Below are 25,923 nucleotides of genomic sequence, written 5' to 3' on the forward strand. Positions count from 1 at the left end.
AGTGAAATTATTTTTAAACGCTTGCAGACGGATATGTGTGTGGGTGTGTGTGTGTGTGTGTACCGCCCGCAGAATGTAACGTTATATGTATTATGAAACAAAAGCTCAGAAAAAAACCTCAAGCCCCGGCAATGGAAACGGAGACGAACAGCCACGACACCACGGACGAGGAGAAGGCGGGGAGAATGCGCTTTAAATGTCAGCCATTTATTAAGTTGGCCCAAAACGCAGTAGACGGGCAAATGGCGAATGTCAGACCGGACCAGAAATCGCAATCACTTAGAGACGAGACGAGAACGAGACGAGAGACACTCCCGGGTTCCGGGTTGAATGTGAGAGGAAGTGAAGCTCTGAAGACTTTTGGTAATTGGCTGCGGAGTGCTCTCATTGGAGGCGATACGTGGTGCCCAATATATTTAATAATTTTTGGGATAAAAGGATTGCTTTTGATCAAAGTATAAATTTCATTTTATATCTCTACTTTCATTCCTTACAAAAATATTTGCAGTCTTTGGTAAAACATCGATATTTGTCAATTCCAAAATTTTAACAAATTTAATATTCTGTCTTCTATTTTTAGAGATTATTTGACCATTGAAATGGGATCTATTGCTGCACAATACAGGTATGTAAACAGGCATCTCGTAGGGAACCAAATTCCTTCAGAGTAAACCTTCAGAATTATCCACTCAATCCGACACCCTTGCCTGATCTTACCACCTAAAGATTATGTGAGTTTATGGCATCTAGGCTTGGAAATGGGAAGGGTGATGTGCCTCGAAATTGGAACTTGGATAATAGGGGAGAATAATGATCCGTGTGTCCGTACCGCGATGAAAAAGTTCTCCCAACGAATGACGAATACAATTTTTACCCCCCCTCGAAATTACCAGTTATCCAAACCTATGAAAAACACTTGGGACCCCAAGCAGTGTAGGGGGCCCCTTAAAAAAAGTATTCCCCAAAACCGAAAACCCTCAATGCCCCCAACTTGTATTAATTACTCACTCATTCAAGGCGAAAAATTTTAATGCTTCGCAAACAAAAAAGAGTATGTTTTTTTTTGTTTGAGGGTTAGCCACATTTTTATTTATTTTTTTTTAACAGAAAAAAACATAAAGTTCGACTAACAAATACCTATTATGCCTTTGATTGCAAAATATAAGTATTCATTTATATTTTTTATTATATTTTATTATTTATTTATTCCTTCTATTTATTTCCTGCCTACTCCTTTAGAGTATAAAGGCACTATAATGATTTTTTTTACACTTTTTCTTTGGAAAGGACACTCTAAAAATAGTGGTACTTTGTCGTTTACGTTTACTTCGTAAATAGTATAGCCATATACATATTTTGATATTATATTCTATGAAGGTCTACCCCTAGATACCCGCTAGTCTTGTGCAGTTCCAGGGTATGGAAAAATAAGGAAAATATATATGTATATAAATTGTTCGTTCGTTGGCCAAATTAATTGAAACTTTATTTGGATTATGAAATTAGCACACGGCCAATGGCCAGTGGAGTTCTTCTTTCCAGCATTTAAGCGCTTTTTAATTAGGTTTCACTTTTTTCCGCGGGGGGGACAGCAGTAGGGGGGAAGTAGCATCCAGCGGTTGCTTTTGAAGTGGATCATTAGGGTGAGTGGGTGGGTGGGTGGTGGGGGAGGGTGGGACTTTATAAATTGGCGTCAGGTTTTTTAATTGTGTGGAAAAATGCCTCGAATAGAAAATAATTTGTCCGAATTCTTGAATTGAAAATGTTGGCCGTTGGCCGTTGGCTGGAAAATGCAATTAAGCTTTCGAACTGAATTCGAAGGTGGAAGGCAGAAGAAAATCAAATTGAGAGAATGACATGAAAACGGCCAAATGCCATTCGGGGCAATCAAGCGGCTAAATGTAAATGAAAATTGACAGTGTGTTGTGGCAGAGAGTGTGCATGTGTGTGTGTGTGTGTGTGTGTGCGTGGCCTGTGGCAAAGTGGGAAAAGTTTTCTTTTGGCCTAACGAAAATCACTCATGAAATTTGATTGACTGCATCAATGAGTAAATGACTTCAACCACTGACAGATGAACCGAGACGCACGGCAGAAAGTTTCGTTTTTGCGGCGGAAATGTCCTGACAATCCCCGGACTCAACTTTTCCCAGCACAACCTCTGTCTGTCCCTCACTCTCCCTCTCTCCCTCCCTCTCTCTCTCTCGCTGTTGGCTCGCTCTTTCTCTCATGAAAATTGACAATCAAATTGCAAATAGCTTTATCTTGTAGTTTGCTTATTTATTTATATCATTTCGTGCACTTCCTGTGGGGCAGGGCAGGATGGGGGGGGCGGAAGGGCAGGAGGCAGGTGGCAGGCGGCAGGGCAGATGGCGGCCATAGTTGTTAAGCTCATGCCCTGTCTCGCTCGCTCGCTCGCTTGCTCTATGTGGCCGCCATTTTGTGCGAGTGTGTGTGTTTGTGTGTGTGTCTGTGTGTGATTGCCTGTCCTTTTTGGCCTGTTATCCTTGGCTTATGTTTTCAATTAAATTTCCATACAATTTTCATGACATGATGAACTACCTAGGGCCTGGCAGGACTCTCGACTCGACTCGACTCGACAGGACCTGGACTCGGATTCGGATTCGGACTCGACTCTGGCTCTCAGCTGTGACTGACTGAAGGATGATTCTGCCGCCTCCCCCCCTCTCTCAGTGTGTGTGTGTGTGTCAGTCAATTTATTTAATAACAAACGCACAGGACACACACACACACACACACAGATGCACACGCAGCAAGTTACAATAGCCCCCCCCCACACTCTCCAATCCCCAGTCCCCTCTCGACAGCTCCAGATCCATCTCCTGTTCCATCATAAAAATCTCCACAGAGATTTCTGAATAAATCAAGAGCCAAATATTTTATTTCATTTCATTTTCACTTTAATAAAATAGACAAAAAAGAACAATAAATAAAGGCGAGCCTTGGGAGGAGTCGCAGCACCTGATACCCTTCTGCAGCCAGCCATTCCTTTGGATCGGTACGATTATTGTAGTTGTATATAGTTCTAATAGAAACTGTAGTACCCCTTTGAAGGGTGCACAGAGAGAGTGATGGAAAAGAATGCAAAGATATGCGCAACAGAGTCAGAGTGAGAGCTCTGGGGGTCGGGGACGGGGAAATCAGAGAAAAGACTCGGAGCGAGGGGGACAGAAGGGACAGGAGTCCAAGCTCTGGGGGTCAGAGGCATAGACGGAAAAGAACCAGTTCAGATATGGGGTCACGGACAGGGCCAACGGAAGTGGAAACAGACTCAGAGATGGGGTCAGGGACAGGAGCTGGGAGGGAAGCACACTCCCGAAGAGATGGCCATTACCAGAAACAGAATAAGGCAACAACAAAACTGTTTTGTATATGACTGGACTGCTGGAAATTCATCATTCAACTTTTTTGCCACTTTTCCTTCCCTTTGACTTTGCGAATAACTGAAACTGTATATGATTGACATGATTTTTCTATTGTACCTCGAAGCTCGAAGCTCGAAGGGAAGTGCTCCTCGGAATGCAGAGAAAATGAGTTCTGAGTGGAAGCGTTGGGCGATGTAATGGACATCTGCAAGCAGAATGACAGATGCAAATGATGGGCGAGTGGAGAAGAGAAGAGAATGAGAGCGAAACAATCGTATTATGTTTAGGTGGGATTTGAACAAAGGAAAGGCATTTTTACAGCATAAAGCTCCAGGAGGACCTTGCCGCCTTCTGCAGATGTTAGAGACATACCTAATCGGTTATACTTTCAGATTTGAGGCAGAGATTATGAGTTTACTCATGCAGGCAGTCCCTGCCTCGTGTCCTGCCAAGTCCATTTTGACATATTCCAATCGCTTTGAACGAATCGATACGAACATTTTGCGGTTGTAGGATACAAGCCATCAAATGCTTGTAGCCGATTGCTTCTGCTCGACTTCCTGCAGAGAGTCCAGTCGCCAGATTTAGTTTATTATTTATATCAATCAACCGTTAACCAAAATTGCTGCGGCAATTGCTTTCCGCAGGACAGTGAAGCAAACAAAGTGCCCGAACTATCAAAACAACCGCATTTTTGATGGGATATACATATGCAGAGGAAGGAGGAGGGGGAGAGAGGAGCGGGGACCTCCTCTGGCTGTCAGACAGGCTGACAAAAACAATAAACCAATGAATTTGAGATGGGCATAAATAACAAAAGGGAAAAAATGGCGAAAATGGTCAGGGAAAAAGTTAATTTCACTTATCTGGATCGCTTCATTTGACTGGAGAAACTTTAATGGATAAGCGCGGGGGGGGAGCTCCCCCAGAGGGAGGTCCAGCGCGAAAGGAGCGCCTGTCAGGTATGGTATGGTATGCCATTCCCTACCACATGCCACACAGCCAACCAGCAGCTGAAGCAACATCATTTCAATCAAATGTTTTTGTTTATGACAGGCAGCCAACGAGCAGCGAGCAGCGAGCAGTGAGAGAGGCCGTGGCCGAGGCATGATTTATCATTATGCGACTACTCAGAGACCCCCCGAACCCAGTCCCAGTCCCAATCCTGACTCTTTTGACCCGAATGTTATGCAACATAAGTATATGTTCAATATATAATAACATAAAATATATGATGGCCTGCCACATAAATAAAACAGCAGGGCATAAATGTTACAAATGAACACACGTCAGGCACGAGAATGTTACGCAGCTCCACTCCAGAAAATAAAAAGAGGAAACACGAGACAAGACAACATAAAATGCATATAATATACATGTGGAAAATGCCCTCAAAACAAGGACCATAAACTGCACTAAAAAGTGTACTTAAATTATCAAATATATTATTAAAAAGGTGAAAGTACGGCCTGTCATAGATCAAGAAATTGCTTTCAATTTGGGGATACGCATTCCATAAGAAATAGGCCGGTTAATATCACTACATATTTATCTATAGGAAAATGGCTCTTGTCCTCTAGAATGTGAGATGTATTTTTTCCTAGAAACTGAAGATTCTTTACAGCGAGAAGCATCTACTGTTTTCTGGGCAGATAAGATACTTCATAGGATATATGTATGTATAGTGGTAGGATAACCCCAACGGATAACAGCCAATACGGCATCCCTAGCTTAGATTAATAATCCATAAATATACCGCCACTCTAGAAAAAATACCGAAAATACGGCCACAAATAAAAAGTATGTAGATCGGCGCATCAGGACAATAAAGTCGTGTTTGGAGAGGTAAAACATCCAAAAAGGATTTCTATTTAACTCTCACAGTATTTCAATTCATTCCAGAGATCAATTCTCAATGATAGATCTGTCTAACAAGGTCAATGTCCGCTGCGCATTCTCTGCTAGAATTGAATGGGGAATTATAATACTTTTCAAATAGATAGCATTCTCATATTGTGTCTAGATTGTCGCTCACGATACAATAGCAATACTACAACCCACTTTTGTGCAGTTATCAAAATACATGCATACCCATTCCGAAAGATATACATCTTTGGAGATGTTTAGTTTCCAAAAACAAGATTCGTTATCAGGGGGCTACCAGAATGCATTCCAGAAGAGCATCTCCAGTTTCCTATAGAACTACTACGCCATCCAATATCGCACCATTAATTTAAATAGACGCTGAACTTTGACATGGAATGGCTTAATTAAGTGAAGTGGCCTCAAATCAAATCGCAACGAATGTGAGCTCCAAAGTGATATTAAAAACCAACTGGCGGCCTCAATTAAAAATAAAAGGAGGAGCAACTCAATAAATGGCATTCCAAGGCAAGCAGGCAGGCAGGCTGGCACGCAGGCAGCCGGTCAAAAGGCAAACATTCAAGTGCTGAAAGCATTGACAGACGGATAGACAGACGGACGGACGGACAGACAAACAGACGGATAGACGGGATTGATCCCGGGATAGAAAGGACGAACATTGGCATCAATGGCCAATGGGGAGTGGCGCGAGTTTATTGAATGAAATTAGACGGACAAATAGTTAGAGTAGCCATTCGATGGAGGATTCCCCCCGCCGTCGGTCGGTCAGTCAGTCTGCCGCCTGCTGCCTGCCCATAAGCCTAATGTAAGTCCTTCCTCCTTCCTCCTCCCTCCTCCATCCGATGTCGCAGTCCGCATTGGGAAACGTCCATTAGCTAAGCAGATTAATTGCTAAAAGGTATTTAATTCGTGATGCTTTTATATTTTCAGCGAGAGAGCTCACTTTACTCTCTCCTCGCCTCCTCCCCATCGGCGGGGCCTTTGCCTTTCTTTTGCTTTTCTTTTATTTCATTTTACGTCTGTGCTGTGCTTTTTGAGCTCCTTGGAAATATGGCGTTAAGTACTCGTATTTCTCTCTGTTCTGGCTGCTCTCTTTTCCCTCCTCCTCCACGTTTTTTTTTCGTCTGTCTCCTTTTTTTGTCACTTTTTTAATGCTTCATTAGCTGCTAATGGAAATTGTGTGAGGCTGGAGTGTCGTGTCTGTGATTTGCCTTTGTGCGAACTTCCCTTTAAATGTGCAGGAAAATGGTGGATCCAAATCGGAGAATGGCAATCACTGTGTGGAAAACAGGCAAAGGTAGACACTTTCAGGAGAAGCCAAGAAATACGAAGAAAAAACCAGCAGCAGCAAATAATTTCAAGAAACTTGTGTGATTTATGTGCAAATATAACACAAAAGCGGACGGCAAGTTTTATGCCATAAAGAAAGTATGAAAAACAAAAAAAAAACGAAAGAAAGAGCTCAAAACAGTAGCTCCTGGAGCTGGCAACATAGAGCGATAGAGAGAGCGAGAGAGAGGGCGAGTGCTAGTGGCAATGAAGTAGGACATCAGGTAGAAAATGAAAATTACCGCTGCAGCTGTTGCCAAGTCAAACAAGCAGAATGACGAGAGAACCGAGCACAGAGCCACAGGACAAGCCAAGGAAAAAAAAAGCAGAGCACACGGACAATAGAGAAAGAGAAAGGGGGTGAGAAAGGAGCGCACGATGGAGCAGAAATAAGTCCAGAGAAAGCGACAGCTGCAACAGTAGTGAAAGCTAGCCCAGAGAAAAGTTTCCAAAGATTTTTATAATGGACACAAGCGCATACGTATAGGAACACAAAAGCCTGCAACTATCGAGCCACAACCGAAGAAGAATCCCCCTTAAATACTGGGGCACGGCAGCCTCCCTTGCAGGTCTCTCACTTGTAATTTATTAAGTATTCGTCTTGTTTAAAGCATAAAAGAAACGCAAAATATTGTGCCTAGCTAATATTCTCGTACATCTTTGGGTTGCGCTGAATGTTCTCCTCCATGATCTTCTTGTGCATCAGCTCCCAGTTCTCCAGGCGAATGATAACATCGGGCAGCACCTCCTTGACCTTGAAGCGCGCCAGCTCGGGGCCGTCGCGCAGCTCGATGTTGGTCTTGAAGTTGTAGTTGGGCGTATAGCCGTTGATTTTGAGGAAATGATCGAAGTAGAAGGGCACTATCTGCTCCTGCATGTTGTCCACCACCATCAGCGAGTCCTGGGTGAGCGAATCGCCAATCACCTCGCCGTCATCCTTGAAGGCCCGCATGAAGTTCTTGGTGTTCTCCGAGATGACGATCTTCTGCACCGGCTGCTTCACCACGCGCTTCTTGAGGAACAGGCGCGGCAGACGGCCCTCCCGCTTGGGGGGCTTGTAGGGGGGCTCCAGGTTGCGGCGCACCTTCTTCATTTCCATTTCGATGCGCCGCTCCACCTGGTAGGCCTGCGCGGAGATCTTCTGCAGATAGCGGCGCTTCTTGCGCAGGCTTTGCTCCACCTCACGCGCCTTGTGGATGTCCAGGTGCTCGAATTTCCCGAGGAGCTCCATCACCACGTCACTGATGCCAGCCACCATGTCCGCAGAGGACGGCAGCACGTCGCTGGTGCCCCGGACAGTCTCGGGAATGATGCGGCGCCAGACCTCGGCAATGACGGCCCGATGCTTGTTGTACTCCTCGTCGGCGAAGGACTGCTCGATGGGTTTTCCGAGATAGTGGAGCACCCGTGCCTCCATTTCGATGGCCCGTCCCTCCATGAAGAACTTCTTGGCGGACTTGCGGGCCACGTACTCCTCCTTCTCCTTGAGGTGCTTGCTGCACCAGTCCATGAAGGTCTCCAGTCGCCCCTGCAGCTCCGTGTGGATCGAGAGCGTGAAGTGCATCTCGAGGAGGGTCATAAAGGTCTGGGTCTTGAGATTATTCACGCCCTGAAGGAAGGCCTCGGCATCGGGAAAGACCTGCAGGATCGGATGGATCTTCTGCATGTAGACATCGTAGTAGAAGGCGCGTATGGCCCAGGCATCGTCCTTGTCGCGCACTCGAATGTTGACGATGGCCCGCTTGGCTATGGAGATGTCTGCGCGTTCCAGCTCCATTTCGACTTCCTCCTCCTCCTCCACATCCAGCTCCTGCTCCTCGCCGACGTCCTCCGTATCCTCCTTGCCCAGCTTTGCAGCGGGCACCAAATGTATCCAGTCGTTCTCCATGCGCCAGTCCTGGTCACCCATGAGGTAGTGGAAATTCTGCAGCATGATGCAGCGTATCCAATGGCCCTCGATGAACACAATGTCCATGTTGAGCATCATCAGCTCGCGCTCCAGCTCGCGGTGCTCCTGCTTCAGCTTGTCGGTGATCTCGTAGTAGGCCTTTACCTGGTAGACGAGCATCATGGCCGCGTTGTACTGCTTCTTCTGCCACTTGGCGAACAGACCCTCGTACAGGTTCTTGGTGTTCTTCATGTTGACCCAATGCCGCTCGTTCATCCGGTCGTAGATCTTTGTGCGCACCATCTGACCCTGGATCAGCAGGGACTCGTACTTCAGCCTCATGGCGTCCTTGAGCAGCTCTATGCCCGTCTTGAAGTTGAATGTCTTGACGTTGGCCCGACTCTTCAGCTCCTCGATGTAGTTCTCATCGAGATCTGTGATCACAGCGCCGTAATATTTGTTGTGGCCTGGACCCAGGAGGGTGTTACGTACATCGGGGACCTCCACCTCCAATCGCAGGCGAAGACTATTCCTTAGACGTGTGCTGAAAGTAAAGAAGGTGTCCTTCGGACCCATTATGGCCGACTGTTCCTTGTGCTGGCCCGAAAAGGGCAGCATGCGGTACGGATCCTCGTCCTCGGCATTCACATCGATGACCGTGGCGTGGAAGCGCGAGCGTCGCATCTCCTCGAACGGCACCAGTGGCTTCCGTATGTAGTCCAGGGGTATTTTGGTCTTTCCCTCGACCACCAGGAAGCTGCCGCTGTCATTCGAGAGGTCGGTGCACGTGGAGCTGCTCAGCGAACTCAGGCAGTTCTGGATGCTCTGCAGATCCTCCTCCAGATCCGCCTCGATGGCCTTGCGGTCCACCAGCAGCCGCTCCTCGCCCGGTTCTATGTCCTTGGTCTCGTAGATCGCCTCGCGCGTCTCGCGCAGAAACTCCAGATACTGCCTGCGTCCTGGGAAGTCCAGTTTGGCGATCTCCTCGGGATCCCGCGAGTGAAACACAAAGTCGTGGGGATAGCAAAGGTCATGGACCACCTCGCCGGTGGCCTCCTTGTTGTCGGTGCGCGTGACAGCCAGATGTTCGCGGATCATCGCCTCGAAGTCATAGCGCGGCATCGTCATGTCCATGTCGATGTGTTTCTTGCACGGCGGATTGGCCTTCTCGAACCTGAACACAGGTTCCTTGATCCTCTTACGGATAGTTGTGATCTCCGGATAGACGGTCTTGTTCTGGTACTGCACATGGACATTCCTCAGTTCGGTGGGGGCCCAGTGGTCGTGATGGTGGCGTGCCTCAAACAGGTCCGTATACCGACGCTTCTTCTTCCGCACATTCGCGAGACGCTTCCTCTCCTCCTCGGGCTGTTCCATCAGCGGCACGGGGGAGTAGGGCAGGACCTCGTTGAACAGGGCCGAGGGTATGCGCTCGGTTTCATAGTCGCGACGGCGACGTGGGTGAATCGTCAGGGTTTTCTCCCGCAGCTTTGGTGCTGGCATATTTCCGCGGTACCGCATGGGTTGATACGTTTCGCCGGCCATCAGGCGTCCGTTCGAGGTCTTTTCGCCGCACAATTTGCTCTTGCGCCAGTAGCCCTCGCGGTTGCGGCTGTTCCGAAAAATCGAAGCGATGGACTGGTGATCGGCGGGCGCCTGCTGTCGCCGTATCATGCTATTCCGCCAATATCTATCGTGGTATGTGTTTTTTTGCCGACTCTCTGGGTCTTCCGATGAGTTCTCTGGGGACATTCGTCCCTTTAGGATGCTATTGGTCCAGTATCTGTTGCGATTGCGGTTCTTCTGGCTGTTTGGGGCCATCCCGTAGCGTTTCCAGGTGGGAATAAAGCAGCTAGGGTCCTTCCGGGGAGTTTCGCAGCCGGCAGAGAGGCGACTGTCGTTGCTCGATCCCTGCCCATCAGTGGCGGACTGGTCGTAGGGCGGCTCTGGCGTCGGCACCCAGTCCACTTCGATGTCCTCGTGGTCTCCTTCATCCTGTCCCAAGTCCCGCAACTGTTGCCTTTTGATCTCCTGGCACGGCAGCCCCAAGAGCTCCATGCGAGCGAGCTTCTTCTTGTGGCGCTTGATCGAGGCTATCTTCTGCTTGAGCTTGAGATACTCCAGGGTGGTGGTGGTCTTTGTGGCATCCAGGACATCCACATCGACCACGTCCACCAGATCCCGGTCGTCGGGCACAATCACCTTCTCGGGGAATACATAGCGAATGAGGTTGAACTTCCGCACGTTGTACTGCAGCTTCGGTTTGATCACTTTGATGTTCTTGCGCAGCAACCGATGGTAGTGCATGCCCAGGCGCTTGTCGATGAACTCCCTGACGGCGCTCTGGCGCACGTGTTGTCGCATCAGCAGCGGTGCCGGCGGGAACAGATCCAAGTTGGGGTCGTCGGGATCCATGAACTTGATGATGCCCCGCTCAATGTCCAGCTTGATGGGCTCCTTGTGTGGCACCAGCTGGTTGAGCCACTCCTCGCGCGTGAGACAGCCCTTGACCGTGCGCTGGCCCTGCATGATCTGGTGGCGATGCAGCTTCCCGCGCAGCCCATCGCCGTGCTTGAAGTGGAAGCCGCGCAGCTGGAAGTGATCGCCGATCTTGCCCACCTTCAGGTAATCCTCGTCGTCGCTGCTCTGCTCGCTGGGCGTCGAGCCCACGCTCCCCTCGATGCTCTCCTCGCAGCGGAGGTTCTGCTCCGCGGCTTGCAGCTTCTTCATCTTGCCGGTGCGCTCCAGGAAGAACTGCTGGGTGACCTTGGCCAGGTCGCGACTGACACAGTTCTCGCGGTGCATGACGGCCTTCAGGCGCTCCGTTTCGGTCAGGGTCTTCGGGAAGACCTTCCGATTGCGGACCACCGGCTTGATCTCGACATTCTTGCGGAAGCTCCGCTCGATGGCGTCATCGATGATGGCCAGATCCTTGCTGAGATCCTGCTCGGCCACAGTGCGGGCCTGAATCTCCTTTTCGGCCGCCTCCTTTTTTTCCCGCGCCTTCTCCTCTTCCAGCTCGCGCTGTTTTTTCCGCAAATAGATGTCCTTGTAGCGTTCCTCTCGCTTCGCGCGCTCCTCGTCGATCTTCTTCTTGTTCGCGGGCTTGTCGGGACTGCGGTAAAGGTCCACCAGACGCGGCGACTTCACAGGGGGCTCCTCCTTTATGGGCTCGTCCTTGATTTGGGTCGTGAAGCGCTTGGGCACCGCCAGACGCTCGGCCTTCAGCTCTGCCTCCACCTTCACCTGGGTGTTCTTCTTTGTGGCACGCCTGGCCATGTACCGATTGACACGCCAGTAGGTCTGCGTGTCCTCCTGCTCGTTCTCGTCCTGCTCGTACGTGTTCTTGTAGTCCATGCCGTGAAAGTCCAAGTTCAAGGGATTCTGTAGGTCAATCAGTTCGCTGATGTGCGACTCGGAGCCCTCGGAGCCCGTGCTGGCGCACAGATTGTCGCCGTGCTTGACCATCTTGCTGATCACCTCGTACTCCTGCACTTTGGTCAGCGGCTTGTGCCGCAGTGCCACGGGATTCACCAGGCAGTGGGTCACCCGAGGGTCCTGCGTGAGGAAGAACTTCTGCCGCGACGGACGCAGCTTCGCCAGCTGATTGTAGTTATCCGGACAGCGTCCGATGTGGGAGCGTGGGGCTCCGGCGATAAAACTGGCCGGGCAGGGCTTCTTCCAGGCCTCGCCCTTGAAGTACGGCAGACGCTCGGAGGGTTCGTGCAGCGAGTCGATCATCTCCTGCGAGTCCGGCATGCCGCGCACCCGGGCCGATGGCCGCTCCGAGGAGATCCGACTGCTCGACGCCGCGGACGTGCTCGATGTGCAGCTTTTCTTCCGGATCTTGACCGACATCACCCCGTTCCGGAAGTGGGAGTTGCTGGAGCTGCCTAGATCCCGTCCCCTCTTCTGCACCACACTCTGGCCGCACTCGTCCCGCTTGTGCAGATCCGTCCGCTTGATGTTGACATCCGGAAACTCCAGGGTCTGCACCGTCAGCTTGTGGTCCGAGTCCTTGCGCGAAAAGTCAATGTTCCGGAACTTCTTGATGATCCTCTGCTCCTTGGTCTCCTTACCGGTGCTCTTTCGCGGCGGACACTCTCTCTTACCGATGATTCTTTCTTTTCCGTCTGTGTGCTCCTTGCGCTCCTTGGGCTCCTGTTTCTCCTTATTCTTTTTTGCCTGCACTCCGGTGGCTTCTTTGGGTTTGCGCTCGGATGCCCTACGGATATGCTCTTGCACCGTTGTCGCATTGAAACTCTTTCGATCATCCGCCATTCTGGATGGAAATTGGTATTCCTAGAAGGTGGCTTATAGAACGTTTCACCAGTCAATTCTTACCTGGTTTTTCCTGCACTGCTTTTTGTATAAAATATTTGAAGATGGTCTCTATTTTGTGGCTTTTTCTGGTCACAAATGGATTCGGCTCAATCCCAGACTTGATTCCAGACTGATATTGAAATCATGCCGGGGTATTTGTAAAATGAAATATGCTACAGGGCCGACTGCTGCCTTTTCTGATACCCTGTGCTTGGGTAGAGTCGGGATGCATAGTTTTTGAGAGGAAATACTAGGCATTGAATGGAAAGTGGAAGCATAAAGAAGGGTCTCTCCTTTAAAAATCACTCTATACTTTCCATAAATTTAAATAAAGACATCAAGAAACCCAAACAATGGATATTTTCTATTCCCACACCTTTCTTTTCCTTTTCTTTTCTTTCCTGTTTTGCTTATCATAATATTGTAGACCATAAATATTTTTGCAATGCCACACATCTGCCTTGCCCCACACCCACAGGATTTTTATTACAATTCTTGGCAACATTTGTGCCGTAGCATCTCCAGGCTCCCGTGATTTTCCCACTCCCCGCTCTGCGCCTGCAGCCTATTACAGGTCCGCCCTGAAGTATGCCATAAAAATTGACTTGTTTTCCATTTGTTTTTTTGCGGTTTTGTCGCACTGCGGTGCTGGGAGCTACCCATTTTGTTTGTTTTGCCTTTTATGGCGCACATATGTCAGCTCTAATAAGTCACCAAACTAAGCCCCAGTCAATCCCCCAGCTTCAGCTGCCACCCCCTCCATCCAATGGCAACCATCCGGTCCCTAACGGCATATAATTGAAATTAATAACAACTCGGCGGCGGGGGAATACCCGTACTTTTGGGCCCAATGGAAATGGAAATTCTGTGTAATAATTCAGCGAAACAACAGGTAACGGGCGGGGGGGTGGTGGTGGGTGGAAACTCCCCAGGTTTTCCCGTGCTGTCGCTTACCTCTTTTCAATTTTCACAAAATTCACGGCATATTCATTTCATATTTATGTTTATTTCTGACACTCCGCCCCGCTACACCCGTCCAACCGCCCAACCCGAGAGCGGAAATGAAGTTAATTTTCGTACATTTTCTATTCGGGCGTCAATTTTAATGCGCAATTATTGTCCGTTTTTCGTGTTATTTGCCTTTGACTGACAGCATTTTCAATTGTTGGCTTATTGTTTTCACGGCACGGCTCTCCTGTTGCCGTTGCCGTTGCTGTGTGTGTTTTGCACTTGTTTTTAGTGTACAAATAAATGATTTATAATAATTTCAGAAAATGGCACTTAAAGAGCGGAAATCGCCCGAAATGAATCCGCTTTAGGGGTAATTGTGTGAATATATAATTTTTTCAACGAAATTCAATTAAATGTTACCTGGTCCTGCGACGGGGGCAGAGTTTATATGGAAAAAGGGGGGAAAATATGGATTAGGAATTAAGGGATTTGTTCACAATTAATAGACATTAAGTCTATTACATTTCCAGAGATTTAATGGAAATTACAAAACATTATTTTGTTTTTTTTTGGTTACAAATCTTCACGTGCAGACTACCTTTAATAAAAAGCAACTAAAAATTGGTTAACCTTTTCCTTTCCTTCCCCGCAGTAGTATCCGCACTTTTCCAGCTAAAAAGTTTAATTCAATTAAGAGTTTTTCCTCCCAGCATTGTAGTTGTTCTTGTTGTGGGGTAGAGTGAGAGAGAGTGGAGCACAGAGTCAGAGGCAAAGTCAAAGTTGCGCTTTTCAATTTTTGCAGCATTTTCCACGGGTGGGCGGCGGGTGTTTCGTTTTCACCTGCACCTCTCTCGCTGCACGTTACATTCACCTTTTCTCCGGGAATTCATTAAAAATGCATTCGGCGGCTGTGCAGGCCGCAGCACCGAAGCGACGCCCGAAAAGAAACTGAAAAATTTAAGCAGCAAAACTTTCGAGTCGACGGCAAAAAAAAAATAAAAAAGTGTTTTGCCATATGGCCAGGAGTCTGCCAGGGGGATTTTCCTTTTGTGCTTAAGTTACTTCTAGGGTGAACACTTCTTCGTTCCGGGCCAGACTCTCTGCCCGGCGCTGGAGTCTTAAAGCTGCAGAGGTTTCAGGCTTTTAGGGGCTTCTTTAATTGGCTGGGAATCTGGGATACCATTTCCATAATCAAATTTGAGTTGTTTTTGTGGGAAACTGAGACTTGGAGACATTCAGAATAGTCAGAATAGCTTTCAGACTGCTATGATTGCTCCCCGTTTCTGATTCTAGAACTCCTTCCGCTGTTACTTCGTCCGTCCTTTCCCTTTCCCAGCTCCTTTCCCCATTTCGTCCAGCTCTGATTTGCACTTGTGCTTTAATCTCTCTTTCGAACATCTTCTTAGCTCCTGTTTCCCAGATAGATCGCTCCCCATCCCATGTCGCATGTCCATGTTTGTGTCCTTCTGTCCCCCTAATTAGCCAGGTGAATCCCTGCCGCACCTTAGCTCGTAATATCCTTCAACCTAATTCCCTTAAAATGCATATCAATATAAGCAAAGTTTTCCAAAGTTTTCCACCGCTTGCGCGCCAGCAGCCTTCCTCTTCTCTCCTCTCCTCCTTCTCCTTCCTCCCTATATTTCCCTATTGCACTCGGGGCATAGATTTTTTTCTCACGCGCTACAAAGTTTTTAATTGAAAGTTTTAAGCCTTAATTGAAGTTTGCCCAGTGGCATGGCCACCCCCCGCTGGCGATGGCGATGGCGATGGCAGTGCCAGCAGCCTTGTGGCTTCTGCCTCGAGTGCGGCAGCACCTTGGCTAACTTCAGTCGCAGCTTCCACCTCGGATAGCCACCCCCCGCCCCGCTCGCTGCCATTTACAGCTTGTCCAAAGTGTGTTAGCCGGAGAAGAGCCTCGTCAAAATCGCGTACTTTGGAGTGAAAGGCAAATTTGCCTTTTTTAGTCCCGGGTCCAGGTACGAAATAATTATAATTTGCAAATTTCTCCTCCGTTCGGACGTTGTTTAATTTTCTGTGCAAAATGCTTAAAAGTTCCTTCCACCAAGTCGCACGGGCACTGGCAACAGTTTTTTTTTTTTCATTTCTGTTTGAGCCTTTTTTATACCCGATACTCAAAATGAGTATTGGGGTATATTAGATTTGTGGTAAAAGTGGATGTGTGTAACGTCCAGAAGGAATCGTTTCCGACCCTATAAAGTATATATATTCTTGATCAGCATCAATAGCCGAGTCGATTGAGCCCTGTCTGTCTGTCCGTCCGTCCGTCTGTCCGTCTGTCCGTCTGTCCGTCCCCTTCAGCGCCTAATGCTCAAAGACTATAAGAGCTAGAGCAACGATGTTTTGGATCCAGACTTCTGTGATATGTCACTGCTACAAAAATATTTCAAAACTTTGCCACGCCCACTTCCGCCCCCACAAAGGGCGAAAATCTGTGGCATCCACAATTTTAAAGATACGAGAAAACTAAAAACGCAGAATCGTAGAGAATGACCATATCTTTTAGACTGCAGAATCTGAAATCGATCGTATTATTATTATAGCCAGCATCAAGAATACAATTTCATTTTTTCTCGCCCTGTCTCTCTCTAACACACACGTAGCATAGGCAGCTATGCTTAGAGTAAAACATTAGCGCCTAGATCTCAGAGACTATAAAAGCTAGAGCAGCCAAATTTGGCATCCACACTCCTAATATATCGGACCGAGACGAGTTTGTTTCAAAATTTCGCCACACCCCCTTCCGCCCCCGCAAAGGATGCAAATCTGGGGATATTCACAAATCTCAGAGACTATTAAAGCTAGAGTAACCAAATTTAGTATCCGCACTCCTGTTAGATGTCACTATAAAACGTATATCTCAAAATTTCGCCCCACCCCCTTCCGCCCCCACAAAGGACGAAAATCTGTTGCATCCACAATATTGCAGATTTGAGAAAACTAAAAACGCAGAATCATAGATAATGACCATATCTATCCGATTGCTGAATCTGGATCAGATCAGACCATTTTTTTAGCCAAAAGGAACAAATCAATTTGCAGTGGCTACGCAGCGCCCGACGTCACGCTCAGACTGATTTTCTGTCTCTCTCGCACGCACTCTTTGTCGTGTCGTTTAATATTAGCGGCGTCTGCCGGAGGAGAGCCATACTGACTTAGTATCGGGTATAACCGTAGAGTTGCGGTGTCCGCAGCAACTCACAACGTTCCACCTCGTTTGTTTTTGTTTTTGAGGGATTTCTGCTGAGGCCTCCCAACACCGTATCGTTGTGTGTACGATACTTCCTGAAAAGGATATTGATGTGGCTGAACTTTTCGTTTTCTGTGGCATTTATTTTAATTAAATGGGTTCACAGCTCCTGTGCGTCCTGTGGGTCCTGTGGGTCCTGCCGCTGTTTGCGGCTTCGTGTAGTGTAGTGTAGTGTAATAATAACAATATATAAAAAACTGTTTTCCAGCTTCTTTTGGCAACAATATTAACAACTTTTAATAACCAATCGTCGGGCAATGCCCTGCCCCATATGGGCGGTGCTGGGCGACGGGATTTATTGAAATATATTTTATTGCCCACAAGATCGCACTTTGATTGCCCTTTCTGGGAGGGATTACATATACATATACATATGTACTAGTACTTGGTAAACTAGTACTAGTAAATTTGGTAAACTCAAATTTGGACTAGTTCTAGAAGGTTTCTCAAGTATTTATTAGATCAATTATTTTGTATATTATTCAGCTTTGCTGTATGCAAAACACAGTATCTCAATGGGCTGTAGGAAGTTCTGCGTAGCGGATATCATAGTTTATTGATGGTTATTGTTTATTGTTGTTCCAAATTGAGCAATTAAATATTTGTATAATCGCTAAAGCGATGCATACTAATATTAGTCGTGTATAATACACATAGATTGGCCTTAGATCATCATGCTACTAATCCCAGCAGTTCTCGCTAGGCCTCTATTCGAACTTTGGCAGAATATTTCACATTGGATTCGGTTTAATCAGGTTGTTCGGATCAGAACCCTAAGGAACAGCTGCTTCCCAGTGAGCACATTTTTATTTGCATTTTGGATATCACTAAATAAACTACAATATTCGTAGTTTTAGTTAATTTATTTATGTTATCTCCACAAGGATAACATTTATATTAGTCCTTTGACTATATACACATATAATTATACAATAGTTTTTTCTTTCTGCAGCGCTTTAATAGAGTTACAAAAAAAGGCAGTATACAATTTAGGAAACGGTTCCATAGAACTGAAGGACAAGTCGACGGATGCCATCAATACTGAAACTGGCCTGCAAAAGATAGGAGCCTATGGCAAACGGCAGGAACTCCATCATGTGATCATTCACATGGCCAATAGACAACTTGTCGATAATAATGTCGTGCTGCAAACAAAAGAACTATTGAAAATATAGCCCGAAAGGTCTGGTGGGAAGTGCCACTTACAGAGTAGGGACATGTGTGGTTTATATTGTGGTACTTCCCCAGAAAGCCAAACAGGTAGTTGGCAACGGGATTACGATTACGATTTTCCATAAATCTACAGCCATCGACTGTCACATTGTAGAGGAACGGCTTGTATCCATTCATCCGCTTGAACGTTGCACCATTTACCTAAAATACATCAAAAATACATACGAGTATTCATAAAAGGGTTCGGGTGTACTCTTACTTACCTCCACATTCGTAACGGTAGCGAAAACGTTAATTCTTATGGACGCATATTTGTAGGTACGATTCACCGACTTAAGATAGCAATAATCGACGGTACAGAATTCCTTAATCGGGCAACTGCATTTGAGGTTCGTAAACTCAAATTTCGTTGCGATCTTGGAGATATTCAGATTAATATTGGGTTCAATATATTTACTATGCAGTCGACACATACTTCACTGACAAAGTACAGTAACACAAAGAGGAAAAGCCAGAGCTGCTTCAAGCCCATCTTCACTTATCGATGGATTCACGAAAACTAATACCATTTTCACTGCTGATCATTGATTTTCCACTCAAAATTGGCCAATTAAAGCATCGAAAGTATTCGTATTTCCGCATATTGAAATGTGAATTGAGGTAATTAACGGATGTCGAAGCGTGTCAAATAAATTGGATCATTATTCTAGCCAAAAGAACAACCCGATCGCATGGATGGATTAACACGAAAATATACGAGGGGGAATTCAGTTTAATCAGTTTTCGATCAGTTTTTGATTTTTGTAGAGCTTCCATAGACATAAAAAAAAGCCAGAAGGATGTCATCAATAAACCAAAATATTTCCACAAGGTAGTCGCCTTCCGGAATGGGCAGAACTGCCCATACCAATAATAATATCATGATGTAAATATACCGAATATTAAATAAAGAATCTGATCGCTCTGGAGGGGCATGCGTGGTGCTCCCAAATTGGGCCAAAAAAGTCAATAAAAATCGGATTATACACACGATTCTTCAGGGGTTTGCAGTCATCGAAAAGAAATTGTAGAGAATTGTTTTGTATCGACTGTAAATATATTTCGAATGTCATTTAAGTTGGTAAGGGGAGGTTTTAGCAAGTGAAATCTTAGATACTTGTATGTGTATGTCCGATTTCTCGACTTCAGATAACATTAATCTATAGCAGCGTATTTTTCATCCACACAATTGCATTTGACGTTCCTGAACCTAACATTTGAATGTGATCTTAAAGATATTTTAAGTGTAAAAAATGTCAAAGTGTTCGCTTATAAAATATAGTATCAAAATTAACTGAAACAACTGAGCGTTCGGATCATGAAAACTTCATTTTAAATGGAACAATTAAATGTGCCTTTCAATTGGAAAAAATTGTATGCGTTCATACAATTGACGGATGGCGAATCATTGTCCAATACTGATGGTTATTTCAGGCTGATTGTGATTTCAATTCTTGTGGATTCTATTCTATAGAAACAGTTCCAGTTCGGTAATCTCGCCATAATTTTTAGATCGTTTATCCGTTCAAACGGATACCTCCAAGAGGTATAACCAAATTTATACTCTATCCTCCCCTTTGACATTTCTTTTTGTTCCCCGGCGAGCATATGACACAAATACCCTCACCCTCGCTTCCCCCGTCACCTCACAGTTGAGCTCACACCGAAACAAAAAACAACAAAATAAAATGAAGAATCGACCATTGCATATCGCGTTGTTAATTAAATAAAAATATTACATTCGAATTTACGAAATATTTTATTATTTTTTCGTTCTTTTTTGCGCCGTATTGTTGTTTGTGCACACACCCGGATGTTGTTCTTGTTCCATCATGTTCCACACATACTCGCACAAACACACACACACACACATACGTACGTAGGCATATAAAATTATTCATTATATTTCTCTGAATGCATTGTATGAGCATTCGTATGTGTGTGTGTGTGGAGAAGTTACCCCAAAACCAACGCACACAAAGAATCCGAAGAAAATGTCAGTTTTTAATTAAATTTGCACGGAAGTGCAGCCACATTAAACGGAAATGTTGAAACATTTAAATGCAAACGACATGAGGCGGTGGGGGAAAAGGGCAAAAACTCTAGGACACGATGGATGACCCACAGTGTGTTCCCAAAGTCCTGCCATCCCCAGAATCCGGCCCATATACAGCACATCCTCGCATCACCATCATCATCATCAGCAGGAGCAGCAGGAGCAGGAGCGCCTTTGTGGTCGGCTGTCAAGTTGTTTGCTGAGCTCTCGAGAAAACTGCAGCTTTAATATTAAAAATATTAATATCAATATGTACGCGAAGCATAAGTATGCATGAGTCATGGGTCAATGGGTGAAAGGTTTTTAATGCCTTTTGTGGGAAATAACTAGAGGAAAGGGTTGAAATGAAAGCGTATTTAACGTTTAGTTTCTAGATCTTAATACTATTTTTGATTTAAGACCACATTTATTGAGCCTTTTCCAACAGAAGCTTATGTTTTTAGATAGTTTTCACCCTATGAAAACTATTTGAACTATGTCAAAGAGTTTTTAATGTTTTTAATGTTTATTTATGCAATAATCCAACGACAATTAGGCCAATAAAATATTTATTTTTACACTCGCACACTCGGCCTCCTTCCCAGTGGAATGGCGAATTTTCAGGACATTTTAATATTTGTTTTAATTTGCAATTGTTGTTGCTGCCACCACAAAGGCAGCACAGCAACAACTTGCTTGATTTCCATTTTGTTGTTGGTCAAATGAAAGCAAACAATAAGCAACAAAAAGGGCTGGCACTATTGCACTTTGTCAACTCCAAACAAATTGAAAAATCAACAAGAAACGAACGCTAAACATTTGCGGGTCGGCAGCATCGGAGATACCCTTGCAGATCGATTGTTTCAAAAGCAGAGAGTCATCGGGTGCTCAGCTCCCCAGATGGCCCTAAAAAGTATCGGAATTGAGAGAAGGACCTGCGGTATAGTACTAAGTTTACTCCCCGACATCAGGCATATGTTCGTCCCTTTCGTTCATTGCAAACATCTGCCCAGAATCATTGGACAACCTGAAAGAGTATAAACAAAAACTACATTCGACAAGTAAAATCAACAGCAAAGTGCAAAGTGAACAACAATACGAGCACTGGCGCGGCGACAAAATAAACTATAAATAAAACCGCAAAAATTAATTAGTAAACCAGCAACTAACTGCAGAAAAACTAAAGTATATTAATTAATCGCTAGTTGGATTTCCATTTCGTTTTTGTTGCTGCTTTTCGAATATTTTCATTTGGTTTTTCCTGGCGTTAGTTATTAGTTATTGCTCACTTGGGCATTGCCCAAACACACACACACACCATACACACACACACACACGTGGGTAATTGATGGGCGAGAAAAAGTTTGGATTATGATGCATGGGCCTCTGGACAAATGATCCAAATGTAAACTGATATGGACTCTCTGGGGTAACAGAAAATGAAGTGGAAATCCATGAGATAAGCGCGGAAAGTATTCTGGAGGTGTGTATTCAGGTGTGTATGTATATCCTTGGAAAAGGAGCGTAGGCTCTACTAATATGGCGGAAGCCGAAGGGAAATGATTCGAATTTCTGTTAGAATATGAACAGCGCCTTTCTCTGCGCTTCTCATGGGCTGCACCTAAGGAGGGCTGATTTTCGGGAAAATTCTACAGTTGGTGGGTGGAGCTAAGGTACACCAACCCTACCCTACACTACCCTACTAGTGATCCCTTTCTTCCCTTCTTTCCCCTCTACTTTATCTCTCCCGTTTTCTCTCTCTTTCCTTTTTTCCCTCATTTCCTCTCTCTTTAATTTCTTAATTCCCATTTTCTTCTCTCGCTCGTTCTTTGTCTCTGTCTTAATTCACTCTCTGTTATATTTTTTCTCTCTCTCGGACTTTTTTCTCCCTTTTTTCTTTATTTTCTCCATATATTTGGCTCTCTCTCTCCCTCTCTCTCTGTTATTTTGTCTCTGTCTATTTGATACTCTCCTCTCTCTGATTTTCTCTCTTTTCCTTTCGTTCTTCCCCTCTTAATTTCAATCTCTCTGATCTCCGATCAACCATAGATGTTCAGGGTGTAACCAGGTCGACACTTTCTTCGACTTTTGAGGACTTTCCTTCAAAAGAACTAAAGAAGTAAAACTATTCCCCCGAACAGGACTTTCTTTAATGGTTTTTTTTTTTTGCTCGCTCAATTAAATCCGACCCGCAGATTTTCCATATTGTTTAATTTCCCATAATTCTTTATAGCTGCACCATCAACGTTTGACACCTTTCATTATTGCCGCACACAGTATTACCGACAAGACCCGACAATTTCAATTTCGCATTATAGACCCAAAACCGCGGCAATGAAAGCGAACACAGACCACAAAATTATTATTACTGCTACTGCTACTACGATGGGGACGGGGATGGGGACGGGGACGGCAGTTGCTTTTACTCCTGCCTCCGCCGCCGCCGCCGCCGCCGCTGCCACTGCCACTGCCGCCGCCGCTGCTTCTGCTGGGACACGCATAAACATGACAAAAAAATTAAAAATAAAATGCGAGTAAAAATTCATAAAATGCGATACGATATTAAAATATACTCGGGATATTCAGCTCATTGTACAGAGCGAGAAAAATGTGTATCCTTAGAGGGAAAATATATATTACAATATTTTGTTATTGGTTTATTATTTTTATTTATTACTAGACCTGTTTTCCTTGACTATTTCCAGCTGTAAGTGCAGGGATTTTCTCCCCGTGCACATTGACTGTAATCCGCCCCCAAGCCATAACTAAGTACGCCCCACCCTCGAAACCTGACAAATCTCTACAGATTGCCCCAAACATTCTCTCGTGCTGCCTGACCGACTCGGTTATATGTTATTAAAACCATTTTTAATTGAAAATTAATTGAAATATCAATTGAAATGGCATTAAAATGCGTCCAACCGAGAGGGCAGAAATGCCAGGGAGCACCCAGCACCCAGCACACAGCACCGCACCAGTGTAACCTATAACCCCGTGCCACTACCCCCCTCAGTGGATAGCCCACTACCCACTTGTCCGTCATCATAATTCCTTTGGCGAATTTATGCATTACAATTTATTATGATGCCATTTCATTTGGCATTTAACCAGCCACCCATACGGATATAATACCCACTCGTACACGCACGAGCCACGCACACTCGTACGCGTACACTCGTTTGCGTACATACATAAGTATGTAAGTACCAGTATCTGGTGTCTGGTTGTCTGGCTGTGAAGATAATTTGTAATGGTTTAATTTGAGGCCCAAATATGCATTTATCAGCCCGGGCGAGTGATCACTGTACTTGAGGCTCAAAATCAATTAATACTCAATTGTAATTGGCGAAAACTTCCAAATCGAACCGAGCCGAGCCGAATCGAATCGAATCGAATATCGAATGCCGTCATAAATTAGCCAGAGACAAAACACTAATTGAATTAAGCGGATTTACAAATTTGTTGAACATTATTAATTGAAATTGGAATTTCTCGTGTGTGTGTGTGTGTGTGTGCGGGTGTGCTCCAGTGGGTTCTGTCGGGTTCGGGCTTAAATCATTTGTTATGCATTTGAGTATCTTGCTGCGCCCCAGGACTGTGCGAGGGAGGAGCTCTATCCTGGAGCACCCATAAATTCAGATGCGACCCACTTTGACATTGCTGCAGCTGCTGCTTCCCTTCGAAGGAGGGTTTTTCCTGAAATTTACTCTACATATTTGTGTCTCTTGGAGAGAGCAAACTGGGGAATCACCAAAAGAAAACAACCTGTATCAGTGCATCACACACTTTTGCCGCCCCAAAGGAAAATGTGGCTTTGAAGCTGCTACCAGTTTTCTGTTCGAAGGCAGAACCAGGTGCGAAAACGTAAATTGTATCGCGCTTTTCTAGCCTTAGAGTGGGCCAACCTCAAAGGATGAGAAGTTGGTCAGTTGACTCAGGGGAAAAATGGGTCTATGGGACCACAAAGTTGAATCTGCTACAAACCCCTCCACGGTAGACCTCAAGAATCCTGCATCGCAAGCAATTTGCAAGTGTTTACCGAGGGGAAAACCTCAGGCATGGGATCGGATAGTAAAAACAAAAGAATCACAAATCAGAAAATCAACACAACGCTGGGAAAACAACCAACAGCCAACAGCCAAGAGGAAACGGAACATGGCAGGGACTCTTTTACAAATACAGTTAACCACATTTTAAGCACATTTAAATACAACAACAAATGGAGAAAAATGGCCCCGACGTGGGCGTGAGCATGGAGTGGAGGAGGAGGGGGAGGGAGAGGGGCAAGGCAGAGTGGAAGGATAACTAAGGGCCGGCAGACGAAGGCAATGAATTACAATGACACGCACCTAAAAAAAACGAAAGAGAAAGTAGAGAAAAAGTCAACCACCGACAATGGGATACCCCTGGAATCTGTGGAATAAATCCCTTGGGGGGACTTCCAATATACCCTTAGACTCGGCGATTAATGGGTGAAGAAAGGAGAAAAACCAGAAGGAAAAACTGTGCGGCATGACAGGGAACAATGCCGGGCCGAGGACATGCCAGAGGATAGCAGCCAAAGGAGGCGGCGGCGGCGGCGGCATGCCACTGTGCGGAGGCATCCAGCAGGAGCAAATACTACAAGCAATTTAACATTATTTTAATGCCAACCTCCTTTCGTCTCTTTTGTCTCTCAGTCTCTCAGACGCGAGTCCACGTCCATCCCTTGCCTGGAGATCTCCTCCGCTCGGCACACCCCCCCACAGCATATTTACATGCGTGTTTATCTGCCATGTAAGTAGTGTGTATAAAATAGAGCGACAGTTATCTATGTGGGTCCCGGCGAGTCCCTGTGTGTGCGTGTCATGGCCGCCTGTTGCGAGAATGGGACCTTCCTGGACCTCCCCTCCCCTCCCCCTAGAGATGCTCCTGGCTGCCGGATTTCCCTGCAAAGCTCCTTTATACGCTTCTGGCTCTGTCCAATGCGATTCGTGACTGAAACTATCGCGGCGACTGTCATGAGTGAGCGTCCCCCGTTCGTGAGTGTCCCCATTGCTCATCTCCAGCGCACGCACACAGACACACAGACACACGCACTTCAATTGTAATAGTGTGCAAATGTGTTTGTCATTTGTCTTTTTAACGCCAAACTGCCTTTGAATGTGTACGTGTGGCCCTGCTCCTCCTCCCTGCTCCCCGTTGCTCGTTGCCTGTTCCCTGTGTTTCCCTATTCACTATTCCTGCCTCCAGCACTGACTGCCCCCAAAATCGGGGCCTGCCAACCCGCTGTGAGAGGCCGACGACATTTCGACTTCCGCCGGAAGTGCGCATTAAAATTGCCATTAGCCAGGCGGGGGAAGGGCAGAGCCAGAGCAGGAGGGAGGGAGGGAGGCTGGGCGGTAGGAAGGCGCATTTTGGCAACTGGCAAACAATAGGCGCGTAATTTGCTCGGCCACCAAAAAGAGCAAAAGAGCAGGAGACCAGAAGAGCTTTCGAAGCAATTGTCCCGCCACTTTGCCACAGAAGAATCCCCCTAATGACGATTTGTTGGTGTTAGTTGGACCACGGCGCACTTGAAGAATGCCAGAGAGGCAGAGAGGATGAAACAGGCAGAAGAGAAGATAATACAAATGGGAGGGATTCTTGCAATTAGAAATGTGATTTTGTG

General features: G+C 45.9%; 2 protein-coding genes and 1 long non-coding RNA gene across 3 annotated transcripts in view; 1 reads left to right on the plus strand and 2 right to left on the minus strand.

The window, feature by feature from the left end:
* The first annotated feature begins 576 nt into the window (after positions 1-576).
* The window catches only part of LOC26532266 (uncharacterized), a 56,244-nt gene continuing 30,897 nt past the window's right edge, over positions 577-25,923 (plus strand). The window contains exon 1 of the long non-coding RNA XR_001450854.2: positions 577-625. This is a non-coding gene — a long non-coding RNA (uncharacterized lncRNA). The remainder of the gene's footprint in view (positions 626-25,923) is intronic.
* Positions 7,138-13,004, minus strand: LOC4818175 (uncharacterized). Its single transcript, XM_001357136.4, has 2 exons — positions 12,829-13,004; positions 7,138-12,766 (listed from the first exon to the last, which is right to left on the minus strand). The coding sequence occupies exon 2, from the start codon at positions 12,763-12,765 to the stop codon at positions 7,234-7,236; it is 5,532 nt and encodes a 1,843-aa protein (XP_001357172.4). The 5' UTR covers position 12,766; positions 12,829-13,004; the 3' UTR covers positions 7,138-7,233.
* LOC117183963 (uncharacterized) lies at positions 17,987-18,892 on the minus strand. The gene is made up of 3 exons (XM_033379706.1): positions 18,463-18,892; positions 18,233-18,400; positions 17,987-18,171 (listed from the first exon to the last, which is right to left on the minus strand). Exons 1-3 carry the CDS (start codon positions 18,670-18,672, stop codon positions 18,016-18,018), a joined length of 534 nt encoding a protein of 177 aa, XP_033235597.1. The 5' UTR covers positions 18,673-18,892; the 3' UTR covers positions 17,987-18,015.

This window comes from Drosophila pseudoobscura, chromosome 4 (genome assembly GCF_009870125.1).
Source record: "Drosophila pseudoobscura strain MV-25-SWS-2005 chromosome 4, UCI_Dpse_MV25, whole genome shotgun sequence".
Lineage (NCBI taxonomy): Eukaryota > Metazoa > Arthropoda > Insecta > Diptera > Drosophilidae > Drosophila > Drosophila pseudoobscura.